Here is a 25,196-nt window from a genome sequence, read left to right on the forward strand (position 1 = left end):
ATTCATCTTATACTTTTGGGTGACATTAACTGCCTTTTTAAAAGGGCCCATTAGAAAATAAACCCCTATGTATTTAAGGACAGCAATCATCATGGCAAACCTCAACACTTCATACATTTTTAATTTAAAGAAGAAAATTGTTGTAACGGTGATAAATTTAAAATATTAAACCCTTCAATAAACCCTAAGTGCTTCTTCGGTATTGCATTTGGACAAATATATTACATATTCATTGTAGCATAACAAATTACTGTCAATGTAACAGCTTTAAACCACAAACGTTTATTATCTTACACAGTTTCTAGGAGTCAGGACCTGGGAATGGCTTAAATGGGTTTTCTGGCTTAAGGTCTCTCTTAAAGTTGTAATGATCCTGTTCTCAGGGTTACAATCATCTTAAGTTCTGCTGGGGCTGAAGACTCCACTTCTAAGGCCACTCACATGGTTGTTGACAGGCCTCAGCTCCTTGCTAGAAGCTGGCTGTGGCCTTTGTTCCTTATGCATGGGCTACCTGAAAATATTCACAAAAAGACAACTGAGTCTCCTAGAGTGAGTGATGAGATAGACAGGTATTTCTATCTATCTATCTATCTATCTATCTATCTATCTATCTATCCATCATCTCTATCTCTATCTATCTATCTATCTATCTATCTATCATCTATCTATCTATCTATCTACCTAGGGAAGGGTGGAAGTTTCAGTCTTTTATAGCCTAATTTTGGAAGTGACATCACTTCTGCCATATGCTATTAGTCACACAGACCTACAGTGGTACATTGTGGGAGAGAATCACACAAAAGTAAGAATATCAAGAGGCAAGGATCATTGCAGATCATCTGGGATGCTGGCTATTAAGGTAAGTATATATTCATATTTATATGTGTTTTCTATATAATTTTAAAACATAGGATTGTTTCCTTTTATTTTTGCTACATATGCAATACGTCTTTCAAAATACACTCCCAACATTTATATCTGAAAAGTGTTGTGCCAAAGAACTTTGTACAATTATTTTCTATACTAAAGATTAAATAACTTAATGATTTCTCTTCTGGGTAAAATTCAAATTGCTTGGATTAACTCATTTGTGGTGACATCATCTTCTCCTGATAGACACCTGTGACTTATTTACATTCACTTCTTGGAAGTCTATTTTATAAAAGAATATACATTAAAAAGTAACGTAGAATAAAAAGCATAAGTTCCAGAATCATTAATTCGTGAAATGACACTACTAGGAAAAAGGGTCTTAAGATCATCAACATATTAACTGTTTTTTTTCTTTTTGAATCAGCAAGGATTTTTTTCTAATAATCTATAAAAATATAAAACAAATGTAAAATAAAAATTGAAGTGCTCTGAATAGCAAGAGGAATATGGCAAAAATCAACTAGAAAGTCATTATCAATGTCAAAAGCTGCTCTGAAATCTATCACGTGGCTCTTATACTGAAAATTAACCTCACATTCCCCACATTCCTCAGGTTCCCCATTCTGAATGTCTTGGGTGTACTACAAATGAATTACCATAATTTTTGGTTTTGTAATCACCGAGTTTTAGACTGGGAAAATACCTATATTCACTAGTAAAGCTTAGTAACATGCTGTCATAATCAATAAGTTTAGTATTTTAAGTACAGACAGTATAAAACCAATTTCTTTCACTGTGCTATACTTTCTCTTTACTATGTGTAGTAGTCAGGATAGGCCAGCTTGTGGTATATTAACAAATAAAACCAAAAATCTCCTGGCTTAATAAGGTGAAAATTTATTTCTCACTCAAAGTCTACTCCAGGGTAGCTAGCCTCCATATCAAAGCTCAAAGCTTTTTCATTATGTGCTGTTTCCTTATTACCAATGCTCCCATAATTTCTGGGGCATGATAAAAGAATGTGGAGAAATTGCACACTATGTTTTAAATGCTTTCATCCAGGGGCGACTGGGTTGGGCATCTGACCCCGGCTCAGGCCATGATCTGAGTTTGAGTTTGAGCCCCACACTGGGCTCTGTTCTGTCAGTGTGGAGCCCACTTTGGATCTTCTGTCCCCCGCCCGGGTCTCTGCCCCTCCTCCGTTCACGCATGCTCTTTCTCTCTCTCAAAAATGAATAAACATTAAAAAAATATGCTTTAATCTAGTGATACTTGTCATTTCCATTTGTATTCTATTGGCCAAAGCAAGTCTATGGACTTGCCAAATTTAAATGCGCAGGAAGTACACTTTCCCTGTGTGTCCAGGAAAGGGAAGGGATTCATAAATATTGACTAGCACTAGTAATATCTATCACTTAACCTAAGTCTTCAAAGGCATACATCTTACATTCTTTTTCCACTTTAGCATATAGAAATCACCTAATAAGTGTCTGCCATGAGTCATCTTTATCATTCTTTTATTCTACAACATATATTGAGACTATAATCCTTGCCTCCTACCCCGTACTTCATTGTTAGCCTCATGTGTCTGCCAATTGCAAACCAAGATGACCACTTTCTTCATCTTGCCCTTTCCATTAACCTGAAGGCAACTTCAACTGTATCTTTTTACCCAGAGTATGTAAAGTCATCAGTAATGTCTTACGTATAGTGTTTCATAATTTACAAAACATTTTCAGATACATTTTCTGTTATTTCACAAAGTAGGTACATTTTTCCCCATTTTTATCTTAGAGAGCAAAGTGTTGTTTTCTACTGTTCTTACTTATGTGCCTCAGATCCTCAAACCAGAATCTTTCAATTTTATGCCCAACACTTTTTCTAGCATTCCAGGTTACTAGTTGTTCCTTATACAACCACGCTAGACTGTGGCTTTCTGAAAGACTCGGTGTTAATCTTGCTGATTGAAATGCTGGACACTGATTATTGTGTCACTGATTAGTGATTACTATTATTTTTTGAGAATATTAAAATTTTTTTTAATGTTTACTTATTTCTGAGAGACAGAGAGAGAGAGAGACAGAGAGAGAGACAGAGAGAGACAGAGAGAGCAGGAGAGAGAGAATCCCAAGCAGGTTCCATCCTGTAAGCACAGAGCATGATGTGGGCTCAAACTCACGAATTGTGAAATCATGACCTAAGCCGAAATCAAGAGCTGGACACTAAGCAACTAAGCCACTCAGGCAGCCCCTTGCTTAGTGATTATTAAAGCCAGATTTTAATTGCATCCTTACCTTTACAGGAAAGTTATGCCACATTCTACATAGTCTTATAGCTTTAATAGCCACAGACTTTGACAGAATGCGGGATGAGGGCTAAGGTGAAAGTACACAATTACTACTAAAGCATATACATATCCTGGAACAAAGATTGAACTTAGTTGGTCACATTTGTTGATGTGGAATGGAGAGTAAAAATTTGCTGTGAAAAATTGGGAGAAGATTGTCAAAGACTGGGAATTTTTCAGTCTTGAGAGGTAAGTTTAGAAGTATCAATGACTATGTGTTAACAGAAGAATGAGCTCTTTTAATCTCACTATTTTGAAATTCGTTCCATATGGTGGTCTAGCCACAGAAATATGGCTAGAGCTCTTATCAGTGTTAGTGGCTATTTAGCTATCAATACGTTCTAGAAACTTTGAACTCCTGCCAAGGCAAATAAGGCCCACCTGTCAGTATGGTGGTAGATTACCTAATAAAAAGTTAATGTTTGGGCAATGTGCTTTGCAGATGTGTTGATTGGATAAACTTTGAATAGAGTTATGAAAATATTAGTATCATGAAATTCTCTTTTAACAGATTATGATGTTGATTTAACTGAAATTCATTGTGAACCAGTTGATTTTTTTCTTTCTGTCTATGATAAAATTTCATCTTGCTCTATCAAAGACAATTACTGAGGGCTTATTTGCTGTTGCAATATGAGTAAAAATGGATTGAAAACCCTGCCATTGTGTACCTAGTTATAGGAAAGTAGCTATTGTAGAGGTAGATTATAAAAGCACAATGGCAAAAAATAAAATAAAATCTGATAGCCTGAAATTATTCCTTAAGTACATATATAATTTAATTTTAACTGAAATAAAGATATGAGAGTTATCTTCAGAGACTGTTGATAAAAATATACTATAATGATGATAGTTATTAAGACTACCAGTACTATTTTCAGGCAGAGAAGGACAGTTGCCATATGTTTGCACATATAGGTGGATTAGGAGGAAGCTAACGGAGGACCATGNACAATAAATTATTAAAAAAAAAAAAGACTACCAGTACTATTTTGAAAATGTTCTGATATTACTATTTAGTTTGTTATAATTTCATCTTTTTTAGCTTGTACTTAATAAGATTCCCCTACCCACCTATCCATACTTGGATGTTAGCTGGAATTTTCATTAATGTAGTAATTATCTCAGTTTTTTCCTATCCAGCTATTTGGAGGGCATTGGGAATAAACCAGAGAATTTTATGTAATGCCCTTCACCCAGTGACTGGTCTAAGTTCAGTAAGTTTTTCCTCCTCTTCTTTCTCTTCTCTTCCCCTTTCTCTTTTCTTCTCCTCCTCCCATGTTTCCCCCTCTTCTTTCTCTTCCTTCTTCACCACTGCTCTTTCCCATCCTCTTCCTCCTTATTATTTCTCTTTATTACTACTGACATGAACCAAGCATTGGCTGTGCCCACATGAGCAGTATGTTCAGGTTCTGACTTCAAGATCCTAAAATGTGAGAGAAGGTTCTAAGCAGCACACTGTGTAGAATTCACCATTTAAATTGCTGCCCTGGTTTATTCTCTCCCCTCCCATGGGGAAAACAAACAAGCAAGCAAAAAGGGTAAAAGAGATGAAGGTTACTTTATACTGGGTCACTCCATTCTGGGGCCCTGAGGAAGAGAGACCTGGTATAAAAACCCAAAGGCTGCCTTCTATAGGCGGTGAATATAACATCTGGGTCAGAGATTCAAGTTCAATCAGAAATTAACATTCAAGGTGACATGTCTTGGGATAGGTTCAAAAAGAGAAACTAGCCTTCCTAAAATATAGAAGCCAAATGTCACTTACATTCCATTCTTCTATTTGTGGTGGTCAAAGAATATATATACAGACAATCCTCTAAAACTCATAAAAATATTCCGGGTTGATGGCATTGGGATGATTTTATTTATCCGTCAGTCTATTTTCTTAAAGGGGTTTTAAGAGATTTATGAGACTTGCCAACATTTGGTCTGTCTTTAGGCTCTGAACTAAACACAGTTTTTGAAGCAGCACTTTGCTATTTAGCCTTCATATTATTAGTTTCCAGAAATATTACTTGCTGAGTTTCTAAATTCCAGGAGTTGTACTAGGCCCTTAAGATATAAATGCTTCAGGGGCACCTGGGTTGCTGAGTAGGTTAAATGTTGGACTTCGGCTCCTGTCATAATCTCCCAGTCTATGATGTGGTTCACGAGCTCTAGCTTGGTGTGGGGCTCTGTGCAGACAACTCAGAGTGTGGAGCCTGCTTTGTATTCTGTGTCTCCCTCTCTCTCTGCCCCTCCCCACTTATTCTTTCTCTCTCTCACTCAAAAATAAATAAACATTAGAAAAGATATAAATAATTCAGATGTGCTAAGATATTTTGATATAAGTGGCCTCAGATATAATATTCAGCTCTAATGTAGAGATCTGTATGGAATTTTCTGTAGAGTCACTTGCCTCAGTAGCTATTGGATTCCATACCCTTGGATGGCTTCATGCTTTCACAAGGCTGGTGAAAAGTATCGCTGTCATATCTTGTACTTATACACTGTCTGTAAATAAAGCCAAGAAATTGACAGATTGTACCAAGTTGCATTTTTTTTTTTTCCAGGGGAGAGGGTTCTATTTCCTGGCTGGTTCTCTATACTATAAGCTCTAAAACTCAATTGTCTCAGTGTCACCAGAAGTGATCAGACTCTGGGAAATGGAGCCACTTTAACTAAACTCACCAAAGACAATTTATAAATTAGAGTGTGTCTAGTTGTCTGCACAATGGGAGAAATAAAATGGCAGCAGAGAGAAGTGGAACTTCAGAGTTGGACCTGCCTTTGATTTCTGGCTTTGCCATTTGCTGTTGTGAGACCAAATTCCTTAGCTGCCTTGAGCATCAGCATCCTTAAAGGTGATAGGACAGTACAGTGTCTGGCATCCAAGAAGCACTCCATAAGTGATTGATTGCTTATTCCCAAACCAGTTGGATACCCATTTCAGAACAGCAGCATCTTTCATGCTATAAAACTTGTTTGGGAAACTCAAATACAGTTGACCTTTGAACAATACAAGTTTGAATTGTATGGGTCAACTTATACGCATATATATTTTTTTAATAAATACAGTATAGAACCGTAAATGTCTTTTCCCTTCTTTATGATTTTCTTAATAACATTTTCTTTTCTCTAGCTTATTTTGAGAACACAATGTGTAATACATGTAACATGCAAGATATATCTTAATTGTGTTATTGATAAGGCTTCCAGTCAACATGGGCTACTAATAGTTGAGTTTCTGGAGAATCAAAAGTTATATACAGATGTTCGACTCTATGGGGAATCAGCACCCCTAACCCCTGCATTGTTCAAGAGTTAACTGTCATGCATATAGGTCTGTTTGCTAAAAATCAATTAAAATTACAGTAAAGAACATTTATATTCTTGTGGAATACTTTTCAGGAGGCCATGACAGTTTGCTGATCAGTTTTCTTTCACAGTAGAAGTAGTGCTGCCTACCTGATCATACGCATGTCTCATATAAGGAAAGGCTTATCCCAGATGGTGCCAGGGCTATGCTGTGATTTCAGGGGCTTGAAGCCACATTTTTTATACCAAGATCTTTGTCCCACCTGCCCCAAAATCCAACAGTTGAGGCATTCTTTTATGCATTGAAGACCTGGTTTGTTTAAGCCCTTTCAATGGAAGCTTCTCTGGGCATGGCCGTATTTGTTTTGCTGTTGAAAATTTGGGGTCATTCATGACCATTCACTGAAAAGATGAGTTCTAAAATGGAAAGAAGTGGGAGGGCATCTGAAAATAATGAAAGACATGAGAAAAAATCTTTGCTACATATATGGTAAAAATTTAGGGGTGCTTAGGAAAGGGGAAGGCTTCCCATATCAGAGATTCTCCTTAAGTCTAAGACATTTCTGGAATAGTTTCCGATAACTAGTCATCCCTACGGTAACCTTAGAAAGAGGTTTATATTACAGATTCTTGCTGTAACAACATTGCTTCCTTTTTATATCAGTGTGAAAGAAAACAGCCCCAAAGGTACAATTCAAATGGAATTGTAAAGTCTTTCCTTTTCCTTATTTTTGCCTCAATAGACTGATTTTCCCCCACTGGAAGTGATGTTTCTACCCTGATTGTCTTCTGTATTTTTAGCAGAATGGAGAAAAGGATCTTACCAATAAAATGGTTTTGAATTCCCATTATTTTGCTTTGATTGATGATATGAAACCTTGTAATATCTCTTCCATAGTCCATATCAGGGGTCTGTAAACTATTTCCTATAAATAGTTTTATTGGACACTGATACACCCACTCATTTATGTATTGTCTATGACTACTTTCATGTTAGAATGTCAGAATTGAATAGTTGCCACATACCTATGGCCTTTAAAGCTTAAGGCATTTACTATCTAGCTCTTTATAGAAGCAATATACTGATTCCTCACCTATATGGTAAGGAAAACCTCTATGAATCTAAAAGCAGACACTTGACTCCTTGCTTATTCATTTCATGACTTATCATCTTTACTAAGAATTTGATTCATTTGTGGTGCTAGCTGGCCATAGTACTCATCTATTTTCATCATATTGGAAAAGAGTATTTATGCCAACTACATTCTACCTCGATGAAAAAAAAATATTAGCTTGATTTCTGGGTTTGCCATTTGCTAGTAATATGATATTGGAAAAGCTACTTAAATTTTCCCAAACTCATCATAATGAGAATATGGGAATAATGATATCTACTCCATTTGGTTATTTTGAGGGTTAAGTGAAAATATTACTTTAGTGCTTAGCATAAACCCATTCATAATAAAGGCTCAATGAGTATCATTGCCATATAATAGAAATAACTTCAAAAATATATTTTGAAAATCTTAACAACATACCCACAGAAACATGCCATTTATAAAAATGGTACTAAGTTATTAATACAAACAAAGATACTTCAGTTTTGTTCTTTGCAAATAAAACAAGAGGGATAAAGTTATTCATTAACTTGGAATTCACTGGGCTCACATACTGGGAATTAAGATAGTTGCTAATTTCTAGTTTTTAAGTGTGTGTGTGTGTGTGTGTGTGTGTGTGTGTGTAACAAGCAGGAATTAGAAACTAACTTCACTGCGTGCAGTACACAGTCAAAACATCTCTGTTGATAAAAAAAGATGCTGGGATAAGATAATACAATTGTAAAACATGATTGTTACTGATTAAAAGATTTTAATTGTCCACTATGAAATTATTTTATTAAGATTAAATAAGAAGTTTTTGCATATATTTCCCTATTTTAAATTTAGCCTGTTTGTGAAGTGCTCTGAGACTTCTCTTTCTTCTCTCTCTGAGACTTTCTTTTCAGATTCAGCTTATATGTGACCTCCTGGACGTAATCTTTCCTAGCTACCATGTGTGGGTTCCAGATTTCTCCTTTGTGCTCCCATAACTCAACCTTTCTGTTTTCATTCAGCACTTTCTATATTGTACCTTATCTGTTTGCATGTCTAACTCACCATTAGTTACATATTCCTGGAAGGAAGAATCATAATTATATTTTATCCTGCACGCTTACCACCTAGTGATTATCAGTTAAATAAATGTTCAGATTAAAAGAATATGAAATACATAAAATGAAGAAGAAGACTTCTTAGTGCAGTTTTGTAATTAACATGAGTGAAATTATGAGAATTCCATATTTATGTAATATTTTGATTTTAAAACCTTTCAAAGTGAAGAATTAACTCAATTAGTAAATTATCATCATTCAACCAATAAATATTTACTGAGCAAATGATTTGCAGGCACTGTTTTAAGTAATGGGAGACAGTATTGAGCAAAGCAGATAAGATCTCTGATTTCCTAGAGCATCATAAACTCCAATACATGAAGCATTGTGCATGCTTGCAAAGAAAACTTACTCACAAAATGACAGGTGTATGTGTGATTCAGGCAAACATTCATGTTTGGAAAGATGAATGGTATTTTCTATCCACTGTTGTAAGAAGGGAACTGGGATGTTATTTCTTGAACCAACATTTAATATCTAGAAATTTCTGAAGCAGGAAGTTAGAATTGCCTAGTAAAATGTCAACTTCACTTATGTAAACCATCATTTTCATTTTATGCTTTTTCTGCTTTTGCGATCTCAGTTTTTTAGTGGCTGGTTAGATCATGGGTGGTCTATTATGTGTATCAGTGTTTCTCTGTGTCGGTGTTTCTGCAAGGTGGGGAAAGGGGTAATAGATCTCCGGGGCTTCATTCAGTAACAACACAGTAATTTATTGGCATGACAATTCTGTATAACAAACCACCCCGAAACTCATTGGACCAATGGGCTTCACTGGAGCTCGGTCTTCTCATGGGAGGGGATGGAGGACATTCATAAATATAGAGTTCTCCTAATGACAAGGGTTAGAACTGGCACACTTTTATTTCTGTCCATATTCTTTTGGCCGAAACAAGTAAAGTAGCAAAGATCAAGTTCTAAGGACACGGTAGTAGCTTCCATTCTCAAAGAAGAAAAGACTCAGGTATAGATGTCAGTCAAGTGAAGAACTGGGACCAATAATATCCCATCACAACGATCCTACGATTACTGTGGCAGAGTAAGAAATAGAAATAGATGAGAAACTGTACTTGTTAAGATAGTCCTTTTGCTGTATTGAAGGGTCTGGCTCCATGTGCGAGAGGGCCATTTTGGAAGTTTTATATGGAGGAATTAAAAAACTGATGGACCAAACATATGTGACCACCTAACCTCGAAATCAATGTTTCTATAATGGTGATTAGTAACATTATTGGAGTATAAATTCCACTAATTAAAAAAAAGAAATAAAATAGAAAAGATCACAGTGGGTTGAGTGAAGTAAGCCTGTTCCCTAATGAAAACATTTGCTTCTGTTATGGATGCATGCCTACATGTGTACTGAGTCATGATATAAAATATATTTCTTCCTATTGTGGTTAGAACAAAGTTTGGGAAAGCTGTTGTTTTAACTTATTTTCTATCTATAAGATGTTATTGGGCTTAAGTACATTCTAATTTTTCAGAATAGTCCTCTGGCAGGTGTGTTATCTGTTTTGAAATTGAACTGGTTTTTTAGTGCTAGTTCTTTCCTTTGTAAAGATGTCTCCTACAGGAGTACTTTTCTTTCAAATCAATCAACAATGAAGGCAGTTTTAATGGACACGTGTTTTTATATATATGGTGGTAACACCCATGCCTGTGGTTACCGGTGGCCCATGTTTGAGATTATTTTCAAGGTAATGGTAATATTTACCTTCTCTATTTAGCTTGCTCACTGCTAGCTTCCTGATGCTGGTTTAGAATAAAAGCACCTCCCAGTTATATGTATCAATAATATACTGTTACCTTGCTTCAGAAAGATTTATTATAAGCTTATCTTGTCCAAATTTTAATATTTGCGTCATCTGTCCATGTGAACTGTGGCCTATGGTAGCGCAGCAGCTGTTCAGGGGACACACGCTGAGGGGCCTCCTCCCAAAGACAGTGTTAACTGCAGCAAGCCTGTCCACTCTCCCGTCACTCTTACCTGAGAAGGTAGGTCTGAATGCTCGCAGGGACTAGCCTGGGGGCCTACGTAATCTTTNGCAGGCTCCAGGCTCTGAGCTGTCAGCACACAGTCACAGGGCTTGAACCCACAAGCCTTGAGATCATGACCTGAGCCGAAGCCTGACGCCTAGCGGCCCCTAGGTAATCTTTTACTGACAAAATGGAGACAGCCATGAAAGTTATCAATGGTTTGGTATTTACTCATACATTAAAATTTAGGATTGTTTAATAGAAAAGTTAACAAGTTTTCTGTAATTTAATTTCTTAAAACCTGAGTTAGTAAGAGAAGCTAAAAAAGAGTTATATATTTTTAAATAGTATGCCTTACATGTGCTTTTAAAATGTTTCACTTTTATTAAAAATTCACCTAAGAAAACTGAGGAAACCTGAAAAGTTGAAACATGATTTTTTTTATCTCCATTTCTTATAAACGAAGAAGGAAATTCCTTTTGTGTATGTTAGCTAATGTTAGCATATAAAAATGATCCTCACAGAGATTATTTATAGGGTTTTAAATTAAATTGTGGGTTATTGTTACTATACGATCAATTACAAAACCAAAATCTTACTTGCACAAGTATTAATTGGTGGGGAAAATCCTGGCCCTTTGCCAAATGACTTTACTCTTTAGCGTGTGTGTGTGTGTGTGTGTATCTACATGCCATTTATGAGGTTGATTAAGTTAAGAAATTTTTAGTTATGATGACCTAAATCTGATACATATTATCTTGTGCAAGTCTACATAGCAGAAAAATCTTCTGGGTTGAACAACATGGGCATTTTAACTTGAAAAAATACTGCTAGAGAAACTTGCCAAATAAATGATTATTATTATTAACCTACTCATAATATTGTTGAAGATTGTTTTTTCTCTTATCTATCTGTCTGTGTTGATGGATAAGCAAACAAATGGAATTCGCCATGCTTCCTGTTTCTTTAAGATGGAAAAGATTGCTTCCAGTGATATTACCTTCTCAAGACTCATGACTTAAAAATTTGACAGAATTGTTTCTCCTATCCCTTATTTCTTTCTCTCCTTTAAAATAAACGTTTTTCAAAAATATGTTTAGTATTTTAAGAAAGAATACTGGATAAATTACAGAGTTGCAAACATATTTTTGGAATAAAATTATTGTCAAGTTTATTTCTAATTTTATTCTAAATTTGTATAGAACAAAAACAGGATATGGGCTCATTCCAGAAACTTAGCAAAACTTTAATTTTAATATAAGACTAATGTGAATAAATAACTCATGTAAAGAATTATATAAGCACAAGAAGTACAAATTGCATAATTTGTTAATAATTACTCACCCGGAGTTTGTTTTTTAAGTTTGGTTAAAGTGTTGTTTGAAGCAATTCATAGACAATACATTAAATTTTATTAAATACTTTTTTTTCTGGTTATGAAAGTAAAACATTCTCATAGTAGAAAACTTGGAATACGTACAAATTATAGAGAAGAAAGTAAAACTTTCCTATTCTTTCACCCAGGAAAAAATGTTTTGCTAAAATTCAGTATTATTTTTCTTTTTTGTTGTTGTTTTTTTATTTTTTATTTTATTTTGAGCTTCAATCTCACCATCTCTGAGTAAATGATACTGGGCATTTGGAGTATACCATTCCATATCTATTTTCCATGCTTATTCAAATGTGTGTTTGTGTGTGTGTGTGTGTTTGTGATGTGTGTGTGTGTGTGTGTTTGTGATGTGTCTGTGTGTGTGTGTGTCCCTACAAGTAACATTTTTGCAAATGTTTTTTTTTTAACTTGAGGAGATATCATTGCCATCTTTCTATGTCTCCAAATCACTTAATTTAACATCTTATTGAATATCTGTCATATCTACTATTGTGTGCATGTCTGCTAGAATTTCAGACTGTTTTAGTTCTTACTTTTGTTGCTGTTACAAAAACTACTGCTGGGTTGAACAACATGGGCATTTTAACTTGAAAAAATACTGCTAGAGAAACTTGCCAAATGAATGATTAGCTGTACATCTTGTCATCTTGTCAAGAAGCTTCACTTGGCCTACCCCTCACCAACCTGATAACAACTGGGAGACATTGGGAGAGCTGCACGTTTATGTTCCAGGTTAACATTAAGTTTTCTTGAAATACATGGTTTTTCATTTCAAGAACCTATTTTTTAATAAGCATTGTGTTATATGATCATAATCCTTTTTGATTTACACTAAATCGTAGTTTAAATAATGTTACTCACTGTTATTGCTTTTATTCTTTATCTCTTGGTATTTAGAATTTTTTGTTTTGATTTTATTTTTATATTGTTAGAGTATTTCCTGGAGTTTCTCAGAAGGTGGTCATAAATTCATATTGTTGTCTTTCTTTTGCCTTCATCTGACTACTGTTTTTGGCTGAATATAGGATTGTTGAGTTGCCATCCTAATTCCTTAATAGTTTCTAAACTTATTTCACTGCCCTCTGGCTTCTAAAATTACAAATAAATCCTATACTAGCCCAATCATCTTTCCTTCTTTGTGTGTGTGTGTGTGTGTGTGTAAGTAGCATTGTTGAGATATAATTGATATGCAAAGAACTACAAACGTTTAACATGTACAATTTGATGAGTTTAGGCATATGTTAACACCTGTAATGCTATTCTACAGTGAAGGAATTTCTAACTTTAAACAAAGAAGATTTTCTTCTTTATCTTTGAAATCAGAACCAAGCTAAGTGTATGTGTCCTCACTTTATATTGGCCCCAGGGTGCACAAAAGTGAATTAATGAACTCCTTAGGTCATTTGTTCATTCATTCAATCCTTTATTCATTTTTGTGTTCAATGTTCCAGATGTTTCCCAGGCCCTGGGACTATAGCAATGAATAAAACAGCCCATTCCCTTATGATACACTCGCCTTCTTTGTTTCATTTCATCTTGTTTTTCCCAGTTATCCCCCTTTTCCCATTCCTTTCTTTCCGCCTGTAGTGACCCTTTAGAATGTACCTTTTTAATGTAGATTTAAATATATGTGTATTCTTGTAAGAGTTTCCTGATGCTTCTTATATATTCCCTTAACATGTTTATAACATTCCTCTTGGATGTTTACCTATTTGATAAGCTATGCACAGGATGCTATTGTAAATAAACACTTAAAAAATGTTAACTCATTCCAGCCTCATAAAAGCCCAGGAAATAGATTCATTTATTTATTTTTTTTTTTTTGCATAAAAAAACTAGAGGCCCAAGAGTTTGGGTAGCCTGTCCAAGGTCACAGAATAGGTGAATTGCCCAACTTACCTGGACTTGAAAGGCCACACTCTTCTGCACACAGCTCCAACCTCATGAATTCAAAACTCAACTCCTGATTTCCTCCTGTTTCTTGCCCTTCTCCAATCGCCATATTTTTCATCTCCATAAACAGGGCCCTCCACCTTCACGCTGCTCAAACAAAAGCCTTTCTATTTCCCTTGATAACTTCCGCCCAGCCCACACTCAGTGAATGTGCAAACCCTGCCTGCTGTATCTTTAGAACATTTCCAAACTGACCATTACTCTCGGCACTCACTGCCCCTGCTATGTCCAAACCATCATCTTTCCTCCCCAGGTTACAGCGACAGCTTCCTAATCATCTCCTCATCTTTGTCCTTACCCTCAGCCTCTGTTCTCAGCACAGTAGCCAGGGTGGATCTATCAGAACCTGTCAGCTCATGTTGCTGGGTTCAAAACAAGTGCCTTCCTTGTTCACTCAAGGGCAAACAAAGCTAAAATTCTTACTGTGACCTGTTATGCCATATTCAGTGTAGCCCTGTACAGCGTCTGTGACTTCCCCATCTATTTTTCCCTGTTCTGCTGGCTTTGCTCTAACCCCATTGACATTCTGCTAATTTTGCAAATACACTAAGCATGTTCCCATCTCAGGACTTTTGGGCCTGCTGTATCCCCTCTCTAGATTGCACTTCTACATATCCACGGGGTTAGCTCCTCAGTTCCTTCAGATATTTTATTCAGTCAGCTTTTTATTTAAGTTTTCAATATGGCTACCTTATCCTGAAGTTCAATCCTCTCTCCAAACATTCCAGTTCCCTCTTCTCTGCTTTATATTTTCTCCTTAGCAACTATTGTAATCTAACCTTGTATTTATTGAGAACATTTACTGTCTGCACCGGCCACCCCCACTGGAATGTAAGTTCCTCAAGGGCAGGAAGTTTTGTTGTGTCTGTTCACCCTAGCACCTAATTAGTATCTGACAGAGGGAAGGCATTTACTCAATATTTATGAATAAGAATGTGTGAATTTCTATTTGTTTGTATTTTAGCTTAATGTATGTAATATTCTTCTACTTGATTCACAAGGTCAGTGATTTGGTCTTCAGTTGTGATTATTCTCTTTTATGACTTCTTTATGGATTTAAAAAATACCTGAGATAATTTCTTCTGTTTTCAGAACCTTTTTCCATACTCTAATTTGATCTTCTTGGGTGTTTTAGCTAAATTTTGTTTAAAGTTTGTTTAAATTTTTCTGTTTCTAGAGTAGTTTTTCTTCTCTTTTCTTTTTTAATTTAAATGTTTATTTATTTATTGAAAAAGAGAGAAAGAGAGAGGTAGCAAACAAGCATGAAACGGGCAGAAAGAGAGAGAGAGAGAGAGAGAGGATCCCAAGCAGGTTCTGCACTGTCAGCATGCAACCTGATGTGGGCCTCAAACTCACAAATTGTGAGATCAGGATCTGAGCCAAAATTAACTCATATGCTTAAACTACTGAGCCACCCAGATGCCCCAGGTCCATGTTACTTGTAAATCCCCTTCTTCAAATCAGTCAGAGTATTATATACTTCAAAATTTTTCTTATAAAAGCAAGTACAGTATAGCTATGGAAAGTTCTGGAACAAAAAAAAAATGAAATCCTGGGCTATAAGGTTTTATATCTCTATTCCTAATTTTGCATTATTTATTAACTACAAAGTCACCATCTAGAAGAAACAGAAAGTCACTTAAATACATCCAAAGAAACCAACAAAGCATTGAGACGGGCTTCTATCTGAGCCAAGGACAACTCTTTATTCTTAGTTTCCATTAAGGTATCAAGTGGTCCCTGCCTTGAATTCGTGGTTATTTAACTGCTGTATGTTTTCTCCTTGGAAACTACTTTTGTATTTCTATTTGGCTTCTGGATTTCAGTAAAGACATACCAGAAGATTCTGCACTATTGTAACTCCAGACCATGTTATTATTGTTTCCTTAAATAGCTGCCAGTTTCCTTGGGGCAAAAGATCTTGATATCTCTCTAAATGTGACTTGGAGTCAGGTGACTTTCTCCTATAGTGTTTAGGAGTGCTGAAAAATTCTTCATCAAGCTTGTGTAACGTCTGCCACTCCCTGGCTCTGTTCACTTGGGCACTAGGGATTGCAGCTTTATTTAAAATTTTTTAGTGTTTATTATTTATCTTTGAGAGAGAGACAGAATGCAAGTGGGGAAGCAACAGAGAGAGAGGGAGACCCAGAATCTGAAGCAAGTTCCAGGCTCTGAGCTGTCAGCACAGAGCCCAATGTGGGGCTCAAACCCATGAACCATGAGATCATGACCTGAGCTGAAGTAGGATGCTTAACCAACTGAGTCACCAGGCGCCCCAACAGTTTTAGTTTTAAAAGCTATGACTTTTCCACTCTATTCTCCACAATTATCTTTGCAAGAGGCACCGTAGGCCTCTTTTCCTATGACTTTGTAATTAATTATTACAACTGATGGCAAACAGAATGAATTTCTCCTTGGCTTAACATTGTCTGTCGAACATACTTTCCACATCTTTCACAGAATTTATTCATATATTTTACCTTTTATGAAAGAGTGGTGAGGAAGAAACCAATTTATTCCTTGACTTAGAAGCTATGTACTCAAGTAAGACAGAAAGAAAGGGAAAAAAGAAAAGAATCTGGGAAACCAGCTGGGGGGCTACTACTTTCACAGTGGTTGGTGGCTTGGACCATGAGAACTGGTCTAATGATGGATATATTTTCAATGAAGTGTCAAAATATTTACTGATGGATTGGCTATATTGTTGAGTGTAAGAGAGAGTAGTCAAGAATTATTTCAAGGATTAGGTCTGAGGATTTTCAAGAATTAGTTGCCATTTTCTAGATGTGTAGGAAAGAAGAGGAGCTGGACACAAGTTGTGAAGATTTGAGACTTTAAACATAGTCAATGGTTACACCCTCTGGACAGCAGGAGATGTTTGTCCAGAGTACAAGGAGGAGGTTATGGTTGGAGGTATTTATCTGAGACTCATCAGCATATAGATTAGCTTAAAGACAGGAGACTGTAAGAAATCACCTAGGGAGCTGTTCTAAGTAGAGGAGAGAATCAAGGACTTGTCTTAGGGCAAGGGAATTGAGGAAGAACTAGCAATGAAGACTGAAAAAAGTCTTGTATTAGAGGTATTAGAACTTAAGAGTGGTGGCCTGGGAGCCAAGGAAATAAATCATTTCAAGAAGTACCTTGAGAGGTGCCTGGGTGGCTCAGTCAGTAAGCATCTGACTTCAGCTCAGGTCATGATCTCACAGTCTGTGGGTTTGAGTCCATGTCAAGCTCTGTGTTGACAGTTCAGAGCCTGGAGCCTGTTTCAGACTCCATGTCTCCTTCTCTTTCTGCTCCTCCCCCACTCACACTCTGTCTCTCTCTCTCAAAATAAAATAAAGACATAAAAATTTTTTTTTTAAAAAGAAGTACCTTGGGATACTGAGCATGATGAGTAGATGAAGCCTGAACATTTATCACTGGGTTTAGTAACAGAGGACAACTTGATTAAAAACTGTTTTGCACTCTCAGCATCAGTGCCATCTTCTTGGAAAGCTCTGCACCACAGAGCCAAGTGGAAGAAGAAGTGGATGAGCAGGCTGAAGCAAAAAAGAAGAAAGATGAGGAAGAAGTCCAAGTAAACTGCTAGCCTGTACACCCATGGAAGTCACAGGAAAAGAAATAAGGAAAGCCAGAGGCCAGGAACGCTTGTACAAATTATTGGACTGCATGCCTACTTTCTAGAACTTGATTCAATGGATCTAGACATCCATCATCATTTGACCACAAGGACCACCTTTGAGAAACCCACCTTTCTCCTATCAAAACAGTCCCTTTTGATCCTTTGCCCAGGACCCTTGACTTTCAGGACTAACTCCGTTTTCATCTGTGGCTGAATGTAACACATGTACAATAAGTCATCTCTTCTGCTGTCTTAGCTGAAGAAAAAAACTTTTAATGAAGTGTTGACAATAAAAGTCTCTCTGGAGTGTGTTCAAAAGGTTAGTAGGAAGGGGCACCTGGGTGGTTTAGTTACTTGAGTGTCAGACTCTTGATTTTCGGCTCAGGCCATGATCCCAGGGTCATGGGCTCTACACTGAGCATGGAGTCTGCTTAAAGTTCTCTTTCTCTTCTTCTCTGCCCCACCCCTCTTCTTTCTCTTTCTCTCACAAATAATAAAAACAGATTAGTAGGAAAAGAATGAAAGACAGAGAATGGAAATGACTCTTTTGAAGAGATTTTTTTCTTTTCTCTCTGTCTCATAAAGGGGAGAAATAAAGTGATAATTAGAAGAAGTGGATCAAAAATAATCGCTTTTGGTGGAATTTATTCTTTTTATGGAAGAGTACTACATATTTGAATACGGAAGATAATTATTTGGAAGGGAAATACTAGAGAGGCAGGGAAGAGAGGAGAATTGTAGGTTATGTCCTTGAACAAGTATGAAGAGATACTTATGGGGCGTGTATGATGGGACATCATTGGTTATTTGCACTAATAAGGAGGATTAAGTATACAAACAGATGTAGGCTGGGGTAGGTGACAAAGTGCAGTGTAGATATTCTTTTCTGGGTTTTTTTTTAGTGAAACAGGATCAAGGCCATCAGAGAATGAAGATGAAAGAGAAGGTATCTGAGGTAGAAGGAGGGAGCAGGTGTGAAATAGTCATCTCAAAGAGGGGGAGAATGAAATTAATAGAAGGAGAGGTAGATTCTTGAGCAGTTCTAATGGTCCATACTCATCACAAATTTAACAAGAGGCTCCTTGTGTGTTTTTCTCCACCACACTCAGCTACTTGAATATAGGAGGAGAGCAAGAGGAGAATTGGATTGGACAAAGGTTCAGGTTTAGCCAGGAAAGTATGTTAATGAGAAGGAGTTTAAGGTGATGCCAAAGACTATTGGAATCTAAACTGGGTAAAAAGATGAGTCTGAGTGAATGAGGAATAGTGAAAAGATGATAAAATAAATTAATGAAGGGTTTCAAGGGGGGTTGAAAAAGTGTTAAAAGAAGAGCACTAGTGACATGGATTAGGAAGACAATGTGGAGCTTGAAGTTAGTATTTTGGAATGATTTCATTCCTGATGAAGACAAATTCTGGGGCATGGCCACAGGAGTTTGAGATGAAATGGAATGGGGGGCATACTTGTTGGAAGACAAAGGGTCAAGGAGCTGAAAGTTCATTGCTGGGTCATTATGTGACATTTAAATTATCAAGAATTTTGGCAGGGGGAGTAACCTTAGAAAACATGGGCAGTAGGGGCACCTGGATGGCTTAGTCGGTTAAGTGTCCGACTTTCGCTTAGGTCATGGTCTCGCGGTTCGTGGATTCGAGCCCCGCATCAGGCTCTGTGCTGACTGCCCGCTCAGAGCCTGGAGCCTGTTTCAGAGTCTGTGACTCCCTCTCTCTCTGACCCTCCCCTGCTCACGCTATCTCTCTCTCTCTCTCTCCTAGAAATAAATAAAAACATTAAAAAAGAAAGAAAGAAAGAAAGAAAGAAAGAAAGAAAGAAAGAAAGAAAGAAAGAAAGAAAGAAAGAAAGAAAACATGGGCAGTAGGTCCAGAGCTAACCTTTTCAAGAAATAAAGAGAAATGCCTGGGGAGTCTGTAGATGTTTACTAGTGAAGGATGTATAGTTTGAACACAGAACTTCAAACATTCAAGGGGTGGTGGTTAGGGAGGATGGAAGCACAAGGATCAGCAATGGCAGTGAATGAGAGAGGAATTTACTTTTCCTCTAAGCTGTATGGTATAAAGGGGATTATGGATGCAGGAGAGAAAACAGCCACGTTTGACAAAGCTCCAAGGGATGAGGTATACTCAGGGGAGAGATAATCTTAGTTAGAACAAAGTGAGGGAAATAATCGAGAAGAGTTTGAAGACTTTGAGGAGTAGGGCGATGACCATGAGCTCCAGAAAGCACACTTCAAGGGTTTTATGAGTAATGGCAGATGGGTTCAGATTAGGGAGTTGTGCAGAACAGAAACTGAGCAGTTAGAGTTGGAACCTGGGACCAAGGGCATGGTGAGATTAGTGCTGATGGTCTTTACTGAGAAGTGGGAACACTCTACCACTGAGTTCCTATCATGCTAGACGGATCTATTCTAAACTATAACTCCTATCAGTATATTTTTAATTCGTATGCCATTTTCAAACATTAGGTGATCAGATCATTTGAACAGAATTGTTTGTTTAGTTAGCTCATCAAAGAGATTTATTAACTTTCCATATCACCATAGTAGGTTTAATTTGCATTATTTGTATATACAAATAATAATTATCTCTAGCTAGATAAATTCTTAGAGCTGGAAGAAAAGAAACAAAAATACTATTGTGTCATGTTTTTAGGTAGGCATTTAACTCATTATGTCATCATAGGCCATTTATTTAAGCAATTAAATCTATTTAAAGGCACATTATAACACTTCAATATGTACTTGCCATAAATTATGTGTAATATTCTTTAAGATGAGCAAGAACAAATTTTTAATTGTTTTTCGATGTTTATTTATTTTTGAGAGAGAGACAGAGCACGAGCAGGGGAGGGGCAGAGAGAGGGAGATACAGAATCTGAAGCAGGCTCCAGGCTCTGAGCTGTCAGCACAGCTCCTTTATTTTTTTTACTTTTTATTTATTTTGACAGAGACAGAAACAACACGAGCGGGGGGAAGGGCAGAGAGAAGGAGAGAGGGAATCTGCACTGTCAGCCCAGAGCCTGATGTGGGGCTTGAACTCATGAATTGTGAGATCATGACCTGAGTCCAAACCAAGAGTTGGACACTTAACCATTGACTGAGCCACCCAGGCGCCCCACCAGGAAAATATTTCTACTGAAGTGTCATTAATTTATCAACAATTTCCAAGATATTGTGCGTAACACTCTATTTCTCTGAAACCAGTATGTGCAAATATGAGAAGGAAGCCTCTGAGTCAATTGTTTTTTTATCTAGGAACCGAACATTTTGATGCACAAAGAACAAAACATACAGAGTTGTCAGATGACTTTTCCATCCTTGTATGAATTTCATATTCAAAAATTGAACAGGAAGTTTGTTCCCCGCCCCTCACCCTGCCCCCCACCTTCCCTTACGTCTTTCTGGACTCTGAATCCCTGTTCAGCATATCAGGTAGGATTGTTGTTTTGACTGGCAGAAATTAATTAGCAAACATTTCTAAACAGTGATTAGGATGTGTTGCTTGATTCCTTTAATATGTCAAAGGCATAAGTAAGAGAAGGAAGGCAAAAGGGGAATTAGAAAAAAAAAGTCTAAGTAGAAGATGTATAACCTAAGTGATAGAGTGTAGTTGGGTGCACATTTAAATTACATAGTAAAAATCTAGCATTCTTTTAGTGAAATCTTAATTATAATTCAAATGTTAGTGAATTCAAATAACCTATTTAGTTTTAACTTGCTATTTGTTCTGTCATAGAATAGGCCTGAGTGTCTGTTGAAATGCATCTTACAGATTTGTTTGGTATAATATATTTCCTTCTGAGAATAGAAGGCAGGGAGGAATTGAGGGAGAGGTGTTTCAAATTTATTAAGATATGCATTTTAGTACCTAGATATTTTATTCCTCCATTCTAGCTATGGACGTATCTAGATTTGTTAAATTTTTAATTTATTTTTGAGAGAAAGAGAGAGAGCACGAACAGGGGAGGGGCAGAGAGAAAGAGAGGGAAACACAGAATCTGAAATAGGCTTCAGCCTCTGAGCTGTCAGCACAGAGCCTGGCTCAGGGTTCGAACCTGCAAACTATGGGATCATGATCTGAGCCGAGCCAAAGTCAGGTGCTTGACCAACTGAGCCACCCAGACACCCCTGGATACCTTTAGATTTCTGTGTAGTCTCAATCTAAACTGTCAGCCCAAAGGGAAATGGCAGGAGATGGAAAGGAAGGCAGACTCCTAGAATTCTAAGGCTTGCTGCTATTTTCTAGCATTTCAACCTAGTGACAGGTTGCCCACTGACAGCAGAAATTCACATTCTTCTCTCCCTCTCTCTGTGTATATGTATATATATATGTATGTGTATATATACCACGTATGTATGTATATATATATACACATATATATATACTACATATATATTTCAAAATATGTAAAAAATTCCAGAATTTAGCTGAGAATTGTAGAATCATATAGAAACAAGGGGGACTTTTTAAAACTCAGTCTCTGGAGGCTTGGGTTCTTTAATGAGGCATGAGGAGGAAGAAAGTGCCATCTCTGTTTTAACAAGATTTTACTTTAATTTGTTTTATAAATTGGGACTTCATGAAAAAGTTTTTTTGATCAGTTTCAGAACTTTAAAAAACAAAGCCAAGACAGGCTCCAATGCGGTGCCCACAACCCACACCGAAGCCCAGATTCCCTGGGTTTCTCAGCCGTCTTTTCTCTGCACCACGTGATTACTTACCATAGGCTTTGGTCTGTATATTTAAAATCTCTAATACTTTGGACCACAGTATAATACTTCACTAGTGGGTACCACTCTTCAAGACAGCCTATGTTTTTACATGAAAGCTAAGAGTTTAATGTTCTTGAAACTAATTCATCTTGAAACTAATTCATTGGTCCTTTCTGCCGTGGAAAGAAAATACAGATTGGTAAAAATGAAACTGCACCAGTTTCATTGAGACCTCAGGGCATATTCCAGCTTTAATGGTTTCATGAACTGAGCCTCGATTTGCTGCCAATATAATTACACCAACAAAACATGTGATGTCTCCCTTACAAGGAACAGTGTTTATATTGTAGATGTGAAATGTTAAATGACATAACACTTGGACTATTATGTTTGAGTGCTTTGCAAACTGGAAGCAAAGGTATGTAAGCTTCTTTCCATTGCAATTCATCATGAAGTAAGAAATAACTAATAGATAGTCAAGTGCAAAAGCAGGCACTAGTGGATATAACCTGTATACAAAAGGCACATTTAAACTATTTCACTTTTTTTTACCGAAATTTCTAAATTTTAATTCTAGAACTTCTGGGAATTTATATCTACCTGTTAGAATATAAAGCTCTCATACAAGACTTTCTTTTGAACAAAGACTATTTCCATAGATTGAGGTATATAAAGAATTCATCATTTGACCTTCTCTGAGCTAAAAAAGTTGCAGTTTCATATACTTCAATCTAATAATTCAGCTTTTCATATCTAGCACAGTATCTGACATCTAGTAGATGTTAGAAAAATTATTGAACTGGATGGTTGAACTAAACTTAGAAATAAAAGCTCTTTCTAAAATAATTATTTTTTAGCAAGAAGTAATAGGAAAACGTGTTAGAAGCGAAAGGAATCAAAGTGCCAATGATTCATTCTCTCTCTTTTTTTCCCTTCCTGGGTTTCTGGAATAGGTATATGAAAAGCAAAGAAGAAACTCTAACCTGAGTATGGATTTTGAAGAAAGATTCCTCAACACACAAAGGAAGAAATAAACTGGTGGATAGCCCTCAGGCATGATGTCCCTTTGCCACAATATAATTAATATTTCTTGTGTAAAAAGCAGTTGGTCAAATGATGTCCGTGCTTCCTTGTACAGTCTAATGGTGCTCATAATTCTGACAACACTCATTGGCAATCTGATAGTCATTATTTCCATATCACACTTCAGGCAACTTCATACGCCAACGAACTGGCTCATTCATTCCATGGCCACTGTGGATTTTCTGCTGGGGTGCCTGGTCATGCCTTATAGCATGGTGAGATCTGTTGAGCATGGCTGGTACTTTGGAGAAGTCTTCTGTAAAATTCACACCAGCACAGATATTATGCTGAGCTCAGCATCCATTTTCCACTTGTCCTTCATTTCCATTGACCGCTACTATGCTGTGTGTGACCCACTGAGATACAGAGCCAAGATCAATATCTTTGTTATTTTTGTGATGATCTTCATTAGTTGGAGTGTCCCCGCTCTTTTTGCATTTGGAATGATCTTTCTGGAGCTAAACCTCAAAGGAGCTGAAGAGGTATATTACAAATACATTCACTGCATAGGAGGTTGCTCTGTCTTCTTTAGCAAAACATCTGGGATACTGGCCTTTATGACTTCTTTCTATATACCTGGATCTATTATGCTATGTGTCTATTCCAGGATATATTTCATAGCTCAAGGACAGGCAAGATCAATTAATGATGCATTTGGATTGGAAGAGAAAAATGGAATGTCACAAAACAAAGAAAGGAAAGCTGCAAAGACTTTAGGGATTGTGATGGGAGTTTTCCTAATATGCTGGTGTCCTTTCTTTGTCTGCATGGTCATGGACCCTTTCCTAGGCTATGCCATTCCACCCACCTTAAATGATGCATTGATTTGGTTTGGCTACTTGAATTCTACTTTCAATCCAATGGTTTATGCGTTTTTCTATCCCTGGTTCAGAAAAGCACTGAAGATGATTCTATTTGGTAAAATTTTCCAAAAAGATTCATGTAGGCATAAACTATTTTTAGAATCCCATCCATAAAATTGTTATATTTACTGTTTACTGTTTCGCAAAACAGCTGGTGATCATATTTTTGAACATAACATAATCAACCGCATGCACCAATTGCAGGGTCCTTCATCTAATATTTGAGCCAAAGAATGGATAGTGACATATAATGCTTATATTTTGCTTCCTATTTGGGATATAGTAGATGAAATCTTTGCCATTCTTAGTATTACATAGAAGCTTTGCAAGTCCGGAATTTAAGGCCCTGCATAAAGAACTTTTCCTGTCCTTACCTGAACTGTCAGGAATTGACAGTTGTTCAATGGTGAAAATTATGGAGCTGCATTTGGGAATGCAAATTAGAATGACATTGTCATCCACTTGCTCGAATATATATGTTTTTTTGTAAAATCAAATAATGAATTCTTATTAATATATACCTCACTTTTAACATATGTTTATTTTTATTTTTTTATAATAAGCCTTCTTGACTCTCATTCTTGAAGAAAATTTGGAAAATAAGGAAAAAATAAAAATATCATATAGAAACAAAATGAAAATAAAGATATCACTCATAGCTCACCTCCTGAAAAAACTTAAAATTCTTAAAAATTTTTTTTTAATGTTTTATTTATTTCTAGGAGAGAGAGAGAGAGAGAGAGAGAGAGAGCGTGAGCAGGGGAGGGTCAGAGAGAGAGGGAGTCACAGGCTGAAACAGGCTCCAGGCTCTGAGCTGGCAGTCAGCACAGAGCCCGACGCGGGGCCCGAACC

The 25,196-nt window shown here is 36.7% G+C and overlaps 1 protein-coding gene and 1 long non-coding RNA gene across 2 annotated transcripts; one reads left to right on the forward strand and one right to left on the reverse strand.

Annotated features, from left to right (window-relative positions):
* Window positions 1-306: 306 nt before the first annotated feature.
* LOC144241553 (uncharacterized) lies at window positions 307-14,304 on the reverse strand. The gene is made up of 3 exons (XR_013338114.1): window positions 13,996-14,304; window positions 5,622-5,716; window positions 307-511 (listed from the first exon to the last, which is right to left on the reverse strand). It is a non-coding gene; the product is annotated as an uncharacterized LOC144241553 (long non-coding RNA).
* Window positions 14,305-23,453: 9,149 nt separating this feature from the next.
* Window positions 23,454-24,458, forward strand: TAAR1 (trace amine associated receptor 1). Its single transcript, XM_077775992.1, has one exon. The coding sequence runs from the start codon at window positions 23,454-23,456 to the stop codon at window positions 24,456-24,458; it is 1,005 nt and encodes a 334-aa protein (XP_077632118.1).
* Window positions 24,459-25,196: the final 738 nt, after the last annotated feature.

Source organism: Crocuta crocuta, unplaced genomic scaffold, assembly GCF_008692635.1.
Source record: "Crocuta crocuta isolate KB4526 unplaced genomic scaffold, BGI_CrCroc_1.0 scaffold25, whole genome shotgun sequence".
Lineage (NCBI taxonomy): Eukaryota > Metazoa > Chordata > Mammalia > Carnivora > Hyaenidae > Crocuta > Crocuta crocuta.